Source organism: Procambarus clarkii, chromosome 26 (assembly GCF_040958095.1).
Source record: "Procambarus clarkii isolate CNS0578487 chromosome 26, FALCON_Pclarkii_2.0, whole genome shotgun sequence".
NCBI classification, from domain to species: Eukaryota; Metazoa; Arthropoda; class Malacostraca; order Decapoda; family Cambaridae; genus Procambarus; species Procambarus clarkii.
Window position 1 is genome coordinate 9,190,893 of NC_091175.1, and position 15,503 is coordinate 9,206,395.

The 15,503-nt window shown below is 38.0% G+C and overlaps 1 protein-coding gene across 2 annotated transcripts; it reads left to right on the forward strand.

Annotated features, from left to right (window-relative positions):
• The first annotated feature begins 2,817 nt into the window (after positions 1-2,817).
• On the forward strand, positions 2,818-12,924 carry Rfk (Riboflavin kinase). Of its 2 annotated transcripts, none has more exons than XM_045740065.2 (4): positions 2,818-3,002; positions 4,813-4,964; positions 10,077-10,179; positions 10,663-12,924. In XM_045740065.2, exons 1-4 carry the CDS (start codon positions 2,909-2,911, stop codon positions 10,866-10,868), a joined length of 555 nt encoding a protein of 184 aa, XP_045596021.1. In that variant the 5' UTR covers positions 2,818-2,908; the 3' UTR covers positions 10,869-12,924. The 2 variants fall into 2 exon arrangements, with proteins under 2 accessions (XP_045596021.1, XP_045596020.1); XM_045740064.2 differs by having other exon boundaries at positions 2,819-3,002; positions 10,059-10,179.
• Positions 12,925-15,503: the final 2,579 nt, after the last annotated feature.

Sequence of the window (15,503 nt, forward strand, 5' to 3'; positions counted from 1 at the left end):
TTATTTTAAAACCCAGCAGAGGTTTGGCGTTTACTGCTTCGGCGGGTAAGCGGTTCCACTGGTTTACAACCCTGTGGGTGAAAAAGCATTCTGGCTTGTTGAGTGTGAACCCGTTGTTCCTTGTTCGTGTAACATCTGACCTTTTGAAGACATTGTCCTGATCGACATTCTCCAAATTGTTTAGTATTTTAAAGGTTTCTATGAAGTCTACCCTGTCATGCCTGGTTTGTGGTGTTGTTAGCCCTGTGGCCCTCAACCGTTCCTGATACAACAGATGACTACGCTCTGGTAAGACATGGCTCCAGAGCAGCTGTGTCTTTCTGAAGATGAGGTCTCCATGCCTGGATGCAATAATTCATGTGGGGGCGCACCAGCTACAGTCTAAGTAGACCTAGGCGTGCAGTTACACAACTGGTCGGGGTCCGGTTACACAACTGGTCAAGCTTCGGTTACACAACTGGTCGGGCTCCGGGGGTGTCACTTGGGTTGTGCATGGTTGTGATCCAGAGGTTGTTTGGTTCGTTCATGCTAGGCTTGTGGTTACACAACTGGTCGGGGTCTGGTTACACAACTGGTGGGGCTCCGGTTACACAACTGGTCGGGCTCCGGTTAAATAACTGGTCGGGCTCCGGTTAAATAACTGGTCGGGCTCCGGTTATACAACTGGTCGGGCTCCGGGGGTGTCACTTGGGCTGTGGGTTGTGCATGGTCAGGCTTCGGTTCGTGCATGGTTGTGCTTCAGCGGTTGTTTGTTTGATTTGTTCATGCTAGGCTTGCGGTTAGAAAACTGGTCGGGCCCCGGTTTCACAACTTTTCGGGTTCCAATTACATAACTCCAGGGATGTGACTTCTTGGGCTTTGGGTTGTGCATAGTTGTGCTCCGGTTCGTACATGGTTGTGCTCCAGTGGTTGTTTGTGTACTAGTGTTCCAGGTTTGTTTGCTAGGGCTCTGTTTATATGTTTGCTAGAAATTCGAGTTTCTTTTTTTTGTATATAGTTCAATTGTTTGATATGGCTCCATAGTTGGTGTCTAGGGCAAGTGGAGGGTTTTAGGTAGCACTAAGAAAATTTTTGTTTGGTCGAGCTAGGAATGGAGCTTAGTTGTGCTCTGGGACTGTTTAGCTTTGTGGGGGTTGGATGAGATGTATACTTGCTAGGCTTAAGGTTAGACAACTGGTCGGGGTCTGGTTACACAACTGGTCGAGCTTCGGTTACACAACTGGTCGGGCTCCGGTTAAATAACTGGTCGGGCTCCGGTAAAATAACTGGTCGGGCTCCGGTTAAATAACTGGTCGGGCTCCGGGGGTGTCACTTAGGCTGTGGGTTGTGCATGGTCAGGCTTTGGTTCGTGCATGGTTGTGCTTCAGCGGTTGTTTGTGTACTAGTGCTCCAGGTTTGTTTGCTAAGGCTCTATGTTTATATGTTTGCTAGAAATCCGGGTTTCTTTTTTGTATATAGTTCAATTGTTTGTTATGGGTCAATAGTTGGTGTCTAGGGCAAATGGAGGATTTTAGGTAAGGCTAATGAGATTTTTGCTTGGTCGAGCTAGGAATGGAGCTTGGTTGTGTTCTGGGACTGTTTAGCTTTGTGGGGGTTGGATGAGATGTATACTTGCTAGGCTTTAGGTTAGACAACTGGTCGAGGTCTGGTTACACAACTGGTCGAGCTTCGGTTACACAACTGGTCGGGCTCCGGTTAAATAACTGGTCGGGCTCCGGGGGTGTCACTTAGGCTGTGGGTTGTGCATGGTCAGGCTTCGGTTCGTGCATGGTTGTGCTTCAGCGGTTGTTTGTGTACTAGTGCTCCAGGTTTGTTTGCTAAGGCTTTATGTTTATATGTTTGCTTGAAATCCGGGTTTCTTTTTTTGTTTATAGTTCAATTGTTTGGTCGAGCTAGGAATGGAGTTTGGTTGTGCTCTGGGACTGTTTAGCTTGGTGGGGGTTGGATGAGATGTATACTTGCTAGGCTTAAGGTTAGACAACTGGTCAGGGTCTGGTTACACAACTGGTCGAGCTTCGGTTACGCAACTAGTCGGGCTCCGGTTACAAAACTGGTCGGGCTTCGGGTTGTACATAGTCGGGCTTCGGTTCGTGTATGTTTGTGCTTCGGATGTTGTTCGATTCATTCATGCTAGCCTTACGGTTACACAAATGGTCGGGGTCCAGTTACACAACTGGTCGGGGTCTGGGTTACACAACTGGTCGGGGTCTGCATTACACAACTGATCGGGGTTTAGTTACACAACTGGTTGGGGTCTGGTTACACAACTGATCGTGGTCCGGTTACACAACTGGTCGGGGTCCGGTTACACAACTGGTCGGGGTTCGGTTACACAACTGGTCGGGGTCCGGTTACGCAACTGGTCGGGCTCCGGTTACACAGCTGGTCGGGTTCCTGGGTATCACTTGGGCTTCAAGTTGTGCATTACCCTCTTTGTGTAATGAAATTTTAAAATAAAGTTAGATATATATACACACATACTAAAAGAATAGGGGTGGTAGGCGAAGAAAATATAAAAGTGTTCAGTGAGGATCCACAAGGTCTTCTCTGGGTACTCTCTATTTTCTTCTCCGAGGCCCTACACTTGCACCTGAGGTGGTACCCCTTTTAGGTTAAAAAAAAAAAATATATATATATATGTGTGTGTGTGCAGAAATAATAATAATAAAACAATTAACATCGTGTAGTATACTCTATATATCAAAATATATTACTTTGAAACCCGTATCAGTCACTAAACAAAAAATTGGGCTACTCTTATTACAAATTCGCTACTTTTAGACCGTCAGCTCGCTACTTTCAGGAATTTGTATCTGGCAACCCTGCAGCAGACGACGGTACACCAGCTGGGCGGTATACACACACACACACACACACACACCTCCCTGAGGTATACTCCAGTGCAGAGATGGCCGCCCTGAGGAGAGGACTGCCGCACTTCGCCGTCGGCACCGTCGTTAAGGGTTTCGGCCGAGGGTCTAAGGAGCTGGGGATCCCTACAGGTGAGTGTCAAGGTGGAACCCCCTTCAATCCGGTGGCTGACCGACCCTTACCAAGATGTACTCACGGGCTTCTTGGGTGAAAGTTTACGATTTCTTCCCAGTATACCTCAGCCAGAGTGACCGTAGTGGTAACCATTAGTACAACGGATTGACCAGGGCCCCCAAAAAAGCCTTTTTGGTAATTGTTGGGTATGGGTATGTGGAGGACGTGAAGGGGTATGTGCCCCCAGCCGGCACCCATGAGGGTGTTATATTGCGTCACTGATAACGTTCGACGAGAAATTTCCCGGAAAGGTTTGCGTCACTCTGACTGGGTTAGGCTGGGGAGGAAATGCCACAGCTGTTGTATTGCTTTATTGGAAGTTTAGGCATTTGGATTTGTGTCCCTTGTGCATGTAATGCGATTGAATCCGGTCATTAATCTTAATGTAAATGCTAATCTTGATCTGGAACTTTTCCTTGATAAGTGTAATAGAACCCATGAGTATCACAGCAGAAGTAAATATATCTTTGATATCCCCAGAGTCAAACTAAATCAGTGCAAACATTTCATGCACATAAAAGGACCCAATCTATGGAACTCACTCCCTGATTAATTAACAAATTGTCAAACCTATGCCTTATTCAGAAGTAAAATTCAAAAAGTATCTGCTTTCATCCTCATAGTTTCCTGTCTTGTGCTTCAAACTCACACTGTATCTTGTACTACCCACTTCTCCAATATTGGTACACTGTACTTAAGACATACATTATCACTAGTGTAATCACCTCTTGTCAATTTACATTGTAGTTGTACCTGTATTCTATGTTGATATAACACCTTGCTACAATGTGCCTTTTCATCTTACCTGATATGTTAGATTAAGGACCTGCCCAAAATGCAATGCATGTTATTGACTGCAAGAATGTAAAAATACCAATCTTGTGTAATCTCACCAACCCAAATGTATCTTCTTTTAAATCAAAATTATTATTAATTTGTATAAGCATAACATTGTATACAAACACCAAGGTGGCTGTTTGAAGTAACATAGGTTTGCTATGCTGCATAAAACATGCATTTAATTTGTTTTACTTCCTTTATAAGGAAGAATAGGATGGGTTAAATATATTATTAATTGGCTTTGTTTAGATTAGGTGTGGTGCAAGCAGTTGTCAGTACAGTCTTTTCTCTTGTAGCAGAAACCCTTGTTGTTAAGTACGGTACTATAATTCACTGGGAGCAGAAACGTTTAACTAGATTTACCTTTCTTGTGCTATAATTAAACAGTCATCCAGCCTTTATGGTACATGTGTATTTTTGCAAACAAAGGTCTATGTTCTTGACTTGCAATCGAGGATCCCAGGTTTGAACCCCGTGCAGGATAGAAATGGTGAACATATTTCTAAAACTAATCTTCATAGTTTCTAACAGTGGTTTGATAAAGTTTGTTACAGTAAATGTAGGATAGTGGTCAATAGTACCATCAATGATTATTACTGAGGTTAGTGTAAGCATCATAGTAATGGAAATGTGGCCAAAGGTGGAGGCATAGTCTCGGTAATTCTCGGGGAGTTTAGTGATCGTGGGCATTTTGGCTTAAAGGAATCCATACTGTAGAGGAAGCTAGCAACTTTTCTATCATGTTGGCAGAGATCGATATTAAAATCTGTATTGACTACAATCAGAACTTTAAAGGTATACATTATTTTTTTTTTTTTTCATGCTTGTATGGTCTTGAGGCTAGTCTAAGTCTGAAGATGGAATAGAAGAACCATTTTTAAATGTCATAAATAATTTCTTTATTTGATTGTATCTTGTACTTTCCAGCAAACTTTCCTCAACACGTTGTTGAGCAACTCCCAGAAGAGGTCACGACAGGAATATATTACGGATGGGCAAAAGTTGAGGATGGCCCCACCTGCAAGATGGTCATGAGTATTGGCTGGAATCCTTACTATAATAACAAGAAAAAATCAATGGTAAGTATTAATGAGAGTAAAATTTAATATATTTTCTGGCAGTATGTAGACTGAAAGTCTCAGACTTTGAGTGTTGGCCGTACAGTACAAACTCGTGCAGTTTGTACCTATGAAGAAGGAACCTATTGAGAAATGCAATAATTTAATGGGGCAAAACCAAGAACACCAAGGTTGATTGTCATTATTTTATGATCAATAATTATAAATATGCCACCTTTTGGCTGTCAAATAAAACTTTATTAGGTCTTCTCTTGTTCAACATTTTGTGAGAAATTTTTTCTGGGTCAACAATTCAGTATATATGTAGTTGGTCTGCCAAAAATGAGCCACATATTCTTGCCTAAAATATTGAGAATACAGTAAATACAGCACTTTGTAGAAGATAGAATGTTTGATATCATTAAAATATAAAGTGCTTGTTCATTTTGTTCTGAATGGAATGTGAGTGACAACACAAGAATGGTTTCTTAGCAGGTGTGCAAGTGGCTCTACACAACATTGCACTGTAGCTTAATACTGGGACACGATACTATATAGAGTATATTGTATAATTTGCAGTATTAGAGAGGAAGAGAACGGGTGCTAACAAGAACTAAAGTTTAGCTTGCAGTTACTGATCACATACTATTTGTTGTTCATCCTACCTTAAAAAAAAGTAAATTGTAGTAGCTTTTTTTTTTTCTCATCGCTTGTCCATACACTAAGTGCACCTGAGAAGTGCAAAGTCACTCCATGGATATTTTCACTCGGAGGTCATCCGGGAAGTCTGCGATTACTGTAATAGCCACGTCATGGGCTTTGAGGCTGGAAGTGTAGTTTTTTTTCTTTGCTAGAACACAAAACAACCTTATGAGCTGGAACATAAGGTTCAGAATAGTTGAATCATTGAATTTCACGAGTCATGATAGAGGTGCCATTTCCCGCTGGGGTACATTGAGCTTTTTTTTTTTTTTTTGCATATACAATATGTAAAAGAATGGAGCTTTAGAACTTGCTTGAAGTTGAGAGATGTGATTAGATTCTATAAACAGGTTCTTTAGCATTTGCCTAAGGATAGTTTATATAGTAACATTTAATTTATTATACTGTAATTATATAAGACTGAAGCTGTTAAACTCTATAGAGGAAGAAAAATGTACAATACTTTATTTAGTAGAATGTCGAGAGATAAATGTGGTCTGTAAATTGTATTGAATAATATATTTTTGCAGTCTTAGATGGGTATCATTTAGTTGGGAAACACTTTATACATTAATAAAGAGCATGTAATTTTTTTTTTTTTACAGGTATAAGGTAGATTTATCATACAGCGGTTCTTAAAGTATCGAAAAGTACTATTGATCCAAAGTTCAGTTTTTTAATGCCTGCCATATCTGAAAAAAGTGCCAAAACAAGCCTGCAAAACTAAAATGCCTTGCAGTAAGTAGTGCCACTGAGGATACATGGATTGTTTAAGTCGTTGTCGGTAATAAGAACCGCATTAACGTTAAAAAAAAATGCAACTGAACTATTTTGTCCATTTGTCATTATTCCCAAAATTGTACAGAATAATTTAGTATGGTTTTTAAAACTATTTCTGTACTGTAGAAGTGTTGAGTAAGACTTCTGGGAACGTTGAGCCCATGAACAGATAGTCGCAATGGAAATTGATGTGCCTTTTTAAATTTAAAAAAAAATGAAATTACCCCATCACTCGTATCACTCTTATTCTCCATTGCTCTTCATCCAGAAATGTGGTTTCTTTCAACCCAAATAATTTGGTTTACCAGGAGTCCACTGAGAATTTTGGTTACCACACTTAATTTATGGTAACATATTCGATATTCAAGCAACATTAATGCCAGTCCCCCTTCAGTTTTTAGTTTTTCACGCGTGGCAAGTACTCTCTACATTACTATTAATATACCCGTTTTATGCTGCCTGTTTATAGATAAATATTACAGAAGTTATATATAAAAGTCACATGTATGTATGTGACCAAGTGTCCATAGAAGAGACAAAGATGGTAGGGGTAATAGTAATTACTAGTATTTGGCATTAATTGCAAAATGGTAGTACCAAATGTTTTAATAATTTAAATATTAAAAATATATACTATAACATTTCCCCAAATTGAATGAATGGTACTTTTTCACAGCTACTCTCATGGGATAGAACTGTCATGTTGGCTCCGTGCTGCTATGCAGCCAACGCTACCTCATTATTGATTTCCTACCACCCATCCATAATGTATTAACACAAGTGTACAGTCTGGGAATGTGCAGGCATGTAACTTGAGCCATGTATAAACTGGCCTGATCTGACCTTGGGGAGGTGAATTGGTTGCCATCACCTGTTCTTTCCTTAATTTTACTGTATTTAAATTCTTGTATTTGTCATTGTATCATATACATTTAATAAGGAATAAGTGGGGGGAGGGGGGGGACCTTTGACAAGTAATCAGCTTCCTGTGTCCTGTCCAGGCTAATAGATTGTGGCCCTCGAGCATATTATGGTAAACTCAGTGTGTGGAAAGAGGGTGGTCTTGCCTCGGTGATACATACCCAAACACTGCAGCTGGCAGATGGGTATAAAGTGGCCCTGATAAAGCTAAACAGTGTAACAAATTGAGAAGTCACCATTGTAATGATACTGATGTCGCCTATAACATTTGTCATAAACACTGCTGCTACCATTGTAATGATTGTGGTAACACTCTGTAATGGTTGCTATAACTTGTAACCCATGGGCTGTAATAATTGCATTGAGATAACCTTAAAGAACTGGGAAGAGTCCACCCTCACAGTAGAAAATGCTCAACCCGGTTATGGAAGGAAGTGGGGGAGAAATAACCAAGATGTTGAAAATATCTTTACAATTACTACAGGCCAGATGGAGGATAAGGTTACTCACAAAACAAAGTTCTAGGAGTGGCTGCCTCCACTCCTAGAACTTTAATAATTAGGCTATTTGACTTGGGAGGAGACCAGTCAACTAATACAGAGTACTAAGGAACTTTGATCCTTTAATACTTACCAGATAAATGGAATTCCTTATGCCTAGTACTGTAATTTTAATTTAGGATCAATATAAAATGAATGTTGAGTTAGAGAACTACAGCAGGTTTGGCTGGATTGAAAGTAGGGTTATATTTTGCACCATATATATCGCATGTTCTATCAAGGTTTCCATGTCTCCAATTGGTGCGAGTAGAATTAGATCATCAGCATAATGGAAAAAATTGGCTTTAGTGCTGCCTATGCAACAGCTAGCTCGACTGGCTCTTTGCATTTTCAACAATGGATGAAGGTAGACAGCAAATAATATAGGACTATAAACCGCTTCATATTTGACTTCATTTTTTAGTGAGAAATATTCAGAGAGGACATTACTCCATAATACAGCTAATTTGCATACCTGATAAGAAATATATAGATATCTAGAAATGACAGGACTTGTCTATTAAGCAGTACTTTAAAGTTTAGCATGTTTAACTTTGACAAACATTTTGGAAGCATCAAGGAAGATAGAGGAGCTACATTGTGAGTTGCAGTACTGAATAGTTTTAAGAGGGTCCTTGGTTTTGCTTTTTTGAACATTTTCTTATATTTCTAGCTCCCCATGTGCTGGTGCTGTTATCCCACTTACAGATTGCCAGTTATGGTATTGTCCGTTTCAAAAGTTTCTTGATTTGATACCTGTAGTCGTTTAGTTTTGTGTAGCTTTCTTCTCTGTTCTTGCCTCTTTACCTTCCTTCCTTTCAATACCTTTAAACTTCCTAGTGTTGAAATAGTGCCATTTGTCTACCAACTCTTGTAGATTGCCAAGGTCTTCCTCAATTAATACTGTGCTTGTTAGTTTTGCATTGTCTGCAAGTATTGGCAGTTAGGAGTCCCTAGCAAAAGGTTAGGCTGTGCATTCAGTCATCTAGAGCTGACCTTAATTTGACCGACGGTGATGCGTGCGTCAACCACTGTAGACTGCATTGGCCAGGTGGATAAAAGCACCTGTCACAGTTACTCACAAAGGGAGTTAAAACCCCCACCCCCCAGTCATCCCCCATGGAATTTTGATTTTTTTTCCCTAAATACTCGTATGATTGCCATCATACATGTACTGTACAGTATACTGAATGTGCTTGATATTGCAGAATATAATTATTGAAAGACAGAGTACATGACAAGTGTTGAAGAAGAGTGGGTCTCTGCAGGTAAACTGTCGGAATAAAGTTGAATCGACATTGATTCAGCATTATGACACTTATTTTTTTCCCCTAGATTAATATAATGCATGGCTAGAACAAGTTTCTGGTACATTTGACTAAGTATGTGCTGATTAGTACAATCAAGCATGGGGGAAGAGTCCTTGGGGTAGTTAGGGAACATTCACTTGTTGCATGGCAAATTTGATCAGACAAGTACATTATATTCATTCCAACTGAAGCACTTACAACTCTCTTGTAAGTGCTTTGCAGAGAACACTTCATCATTGAAAGCTGGTAGTGATAGTTAAATAGTTGTTGTAACCTGCGGCTTAATATTTATAAAGGTTCCATTTCTTTAAATTGCTTCTACGTATTATTATTATTTTTTTGTTTACAATACTGGCATTGTTTGATATTCAGTAGTGAAGCAAAATACTTGAACTGAGAACTTGATTAATCATTAGACCTGAAAAACAAGGGACAAGCATTTATTAATAAATGTTCTTCCCTTGTTTTTCTGGTAACATTGCAGCCAATGTTAACAAATTATTCGGCTTTGCATGCATGGAATTACTATTGTGTTTTCTTAATCCTTATTTCAGTATTGATGTGTCTAAATCATTTTTTCTCTGCCATCTTTAATGCTTTGCTTTTTAAATGCTGCATATGAATGTTGATGAATAAATTAAATATTTAAAAATTGCAATACAGTATTTTAAGTTTTCTGTATAGAAATAGGATAAAAAATCAGTACTGTAACAGTATTCAGCATAAGATTAATTTATAATAATCATCATTCATTAATGTACTCCTTAGTAGCTAGATACCTTAATGCATGGCAGATTGAATTGGCTTATATTAACTGCTTACTAATACTCGTGTGCGTGCGCACCCATGTGCACGCATTACAGGAAACTTATCTCTTTCAGGAAACGCACATCATGCACGTATTTAATGAAGACTTCTATGGATCTGAACTGAGGGTTGTGATGTTGGGATACATCAGGCCAGAGAAGAACTTCAGTTCTTTAGGTGGGTTTAGAGGTTTGGTGATATTTTGCTGCTACCTGCCCGAGTTTTTGCCAGTTTGTACCCGTGAAATACTTAAATTGCAGTGCAGACTGATTTTTATCATTTGGACAAGTTAAACTACAGGTATATTGTAGCTATTTATATGAATTGATTTACCGAGTTCGTAATTTTCATTCATTTAATAAGTTGTACAGTTACAAATAAAAAATCTGACATGAACATAAATACTTGCGTCATTTAATGTTACTTTTTGTTCTCGTTGCTTGTCGTTATTTTGGCTTACTTTTCCCCAAGAATTTTCTTCAATAGCTTGTTTGCTTTTAAAGTACAATGCCTTGTAAAACATATAGTATGTCCATCTTAGGTTCCATATCTAACTTGTGTTTATTTGCACACTTTCATTTTTGCTATTGTGTATTTATTCTACTCTGTAGATAGCTACAGCTTGCTTCAGCTATTGATGTCTGCTTTTCACTATTTCAGATGAACTTATAACCGCCATCCGCAATGATATTTCCGAATCGGACAAGCAGTTAACTCTGCCAGAAAATCTGCACTATAGACAGCATGCATTTTTCACTGGGAAATCTGACCCTCGGTGCAATGGTTCTCTAAGTAATGGAGTAATCTCGAATGGCATCAGCAATGGGCATGATGACGAAAGTAATAATGGAACCTCAATTAGTTGAGATTTTGTTTCATGTAGTCTTTTAGCATACAGCCAAATTATTGGTACTGTATGGTTTTGATAAGTGACATATCGCTTTGACTTTTATTTTTTATTCCTACATTATGATTTGCCATTTATTTTAATGTATACCACAATTCCAAAAATTCTAAATGCAATGAGAATAGCAAATCCGAATAAACTTTTAAACCAGATGCAGAATGTGAATGGATTTACTCTGTATAAGAATTTAACTGGACAGAAAATTTACTCAGTTTTTTATTTTTGTTTAATAAATAGGATGAATATTAAAGTTTTAATTATTTTACAAGTTGGAGATTTGCCAATTTATCAAATACTCTCACAAAATGTTAAGGCATAACAATTTAGTTTAAATTACTGTTGGACGACGATAACTGCAAATTCGACGCAACAATGTTGTATTAGTCCATCAATGACTTAATTCCTCAAAAAAAAAAAAAACATAGTGGTGAACTTGAGAGTTTGAGGACTAAGTATTGCCACTTAAAGGTTCTTGAGGTGTATTATAATTGCAATGTCATGTGCAGTCCTCATTAATTAAAAAAAAAATATATAGTTTATCGTGGTTTTGCAGCTTGTACTAGAGACCGCTATTGCAGTAGGTTTTAGAATTTAAAACCCTCATGTTATGCATGTCATATGATATTTTGCAATGGTTTAAGGTTGGAGGACCAAACCGTATACATGTATGTGAAGGGATATAGCTGATTTTGGGTGAAAGTATTGTTTTCTGAATGTGTATGTTTAATGCAATTTTAACAATCTCAATTTTTATGATGTACATTATAATTTAAGTAGTACAGTATTATCAAAGTCCAGGAAAGTACATGTATATATAGGCTTATATTTTTGTAATGCTGATGGAAAAATATATGAACGTCTTGTTTAACCCTTAAATGGCCAGCTAATTAAATCCTATTATTTTGGTGCACATAACAAAAAGTACTTGGCAAAATTTATAACAAAAATAGCATTTGGCAATTACAGCACAGGGCATAATCATAGATAGTGATAGCCATTTTATGGGTTAGTGAAAGTATTGTAATGTACACGGATTGGATTTGGGTTTTATTTAATGCCTTTTAATTGCAGATCTTCATAAACATGCATTTACACAGCTTCCAAGGGCAATATAAAGTATGTTAATACTTGAGAGGAACACATACACACTAGGCTGCATGCACAATCCACTTGATTTACAGAAATGGCGGTACAGATGCTGTAAGGATAAGTACAGTTGCCCTTGCAGGGGCAACCTGCTCATGCCTCTGGGCTTTAAAACCAATTTCATACTGTCTATATTACAAAAATGCTGTGATGTGGCTTGTTTAAATGTTTGAAAGCCATGAATTTACAGTGCATTGGAGGCAAATTAAATGGCCTTGACTTCTTTTATTTCATGGGCCATGTGATGTATATTTTTCATACAAATTATTTTGTTTAGAAATGACTGTTCCAAAATGTCTTTTGTCAAATTGGCCTCTATTAAAATATGGCTGTCATAGGTAGTAACTACCTTTGTACGGTGATGGCTGTCAAAGGCTTTTTTTTTTTAGAATAAATTGTGCAAGCTCTAGATGATTATAGCATTCTAGTTTCCGTTGATATTCTCATTACAATATACAGTACAGTATTGATCTTAATGCATGATTGCAACTTTGGTTTTAAATACACAATTAAACTACTGTACTTAGCCAGTGCACGCATGGATGCTTATCGGCACTAAACGAGTAGACTTGGGACGCACGGTACATTATCTATTGCCAATTGGTGTTTGATGCATTTTATAGTTTATTCCAAAGCTCTTGTTAAAATTTAAATCGGGGAATTACAGTACTTCTATAATATCATGTGGTACAGTGATAGCATTGGTCGATCAATTGCTTCATTCAGGTGTCGGTAGAGAAGTTTTATATGGTAGCTTTGCCTTGATATTGTGATAAGTTTCTTGAACAATGGACAGAAATAATATATAGGCAATACAATGTCCATTAAAAAAATGTAATTCTTAAATTGATAATAAATATTTTGATACCCATATTATTTATTGTCCTAATTTATCCGTAATGTATAGCCAAACGAAATATATCTTGTAATGTATAGCGAAACGAAACACAGGCTGCAGGAATTCAAGTAGATAATGTTCGGGCAAAAGCATTGGCTCTGCATCCTAGTAGAAACTATTTTACTGTGGTATTTTGATCAGAATCTTATTCTTGGAAATTGCCACTTTTCTTTCCGACTCTTGTGGCAGACAAGCAGGCCGTTGAATTGGGCCTCTGGAAGATCAGTTTTTCCTCCTAAAAGGAGGGATACTCTACTGGCAAAATAGCTCTTGACATCTGACTACCACTACCACCTTTTAGCGGACAGAACACTGGACACTTAATCCTGTGGTCCCGGGTGCCGGCGAGAAACAATGGGCAGTTTCTTTCACTCTGATGCCCCCTGTTATCTAGCAGCAAATAGGTACCTGGGAGTTAGTCAGCTGTCATGGGCTGCTTCCTGGGGGTGGAGGCCTGGTCGAGGACTGGGCCGTGGGGACATTAAGCCCTGAAATCATCTCAAGATTCCCTGCCACGTGTGTGGCAGTGATCCCTACTTTGTGGCCTCATGTAACCAGCTGTCTCTTAAATCTTTATATGGTACCATTGTATAACCAATACTGTACCTGTATCCCTCATTATACCCATGGGAGTCTTTACAGCATCTTGCTCACTCGTGCCATGCACACTAACATTCTGTGACATGTTTGGTACATTTACATTGGCAGTTCTTATTTCTTTACTGTATGCACCCATTATAAACAATCAAAAGAATTAATAACAAAATGGCAATTTTATATTCATATCCTAATATTGCACCCCTGCAATAGACTCCAAATACCAGGGCATTGAGGAACATAAGAATGAAGGTACCTGCAGAAAGCCTATTGACCCCATACGAAGCAGCTTCTATTTATATCCAGGCTCAAGTCCAGGCCAAGTGTAATCCACAGATAAAATGCCCAGTATGACTATATTGGCGCAAAAGCTTCCCCTCCATGCTGGAGCTCCAGCTTAGATACTCGTCCATTCATCAGAATTCAAGCTCGATAAAAACCCTCCGCTGCAAGGTGGATCCAAGGACCCATACAAGATTCTCGTGACACAAGGCAAGTATATCCATTACACAATGGCCCATCATTGGAGTGCAGAAACCACACTCGACTGTCTGGAAAACCCACACAGCAGCCTCCTTGCCTTGTCACTGTTGTGCCTGTGATATGGTCAGAATATTAATTTGGCTTTCATATTAGTTTTCCTTTTCCATACAGATATCTGATAATTATATATTACATTATTTGTGCACTGCTCAACCTGGCAAGCCTCACATATATATAATTTGTAATAAAATTAATCAATTATTTAAGGTTTTATTTGAAAACTAGATACAATTCAGAATGCGTGTACACAGTATGTATACATGGGTATGTATTATATAATATACATTATATATACATACATATTTATATATACATATATAATATTTTACACACTGCATAGTATATTTAAGGATAACCTTTCACTACAAGTATAAAACAGCCAAAAACAGAGTAACTTACAGAAGCAATGCTCGTTTATTTCACTTAAAAAAATTAATAATTTTACCATACAAACTATTTCAATTCTTAAATAAAACGTTGAACGCACAAATTATTTATCACCCTAATACAAGGCACTTCAGCAACCACGTTCACTATTGTTCCCAGTGGACCTGGCACAATGAGAATTCCATTATTGAATAATAGCAAGAATGAAACTCTTAACTTTTACTGTAATGTAATCACACCCAAATAAAAAAGCTTGCTTCACCGACTCTTCACGTAATATTACAAGTGGCTACACTCTCAGTAACTCAAAATTACAAGACTTAAAATCATGGCAAATTTTAATGCAGCAGAAACTAGCATTAACCTCTTACTACTACTTGAGAAGCTTAAATATTACTTGCTGCTTAATCATTTTTTTTCCCCAACAAATAAAAACCATTATAATTATATTATGAACTTATAAAATTATTTCAAAGTTGAATTTTCTCTCTTAACTAAAAATGAAACCATTTCTCAAACAGAGAAGGCAGGTGTTTCCAAATACACACAAGCATATTCACATCTACGTATATAGATTCAATTATACTCTATTCATTTTATAATTTAAGTTTGTACATCTCAGGGTATGCGGCGAGTAAAAGGTTTAGCATGCGATTTGATCAGAACAATTGCCTTACGTTGTCGTGCAACACACACCTACAATGTGTGTGTGGTGAACGAGGCCTGTTTGGAGACGAACGCAATAACTGTATTGGACAGCGTGTCTGATGCCTCAATCCTTATTGTGGCAATTAAAATCCCAAGTATCAACATCTACTAATACATTTCCTTCAATGAATGGTGTGATGAAGTTTGATAAGGCTTGCTGCATTTTGAGGAAATTTGTAATCATAGCTAATTAGATGATTAAAATACCATCCCAATTATATATTAGTAATGAGCACAAATGGCAAAATTTACAAAAAATGTTAAAGAATGGACTTCATGCACAAGGCAATGTATTAGTACTAAATCCATAATACA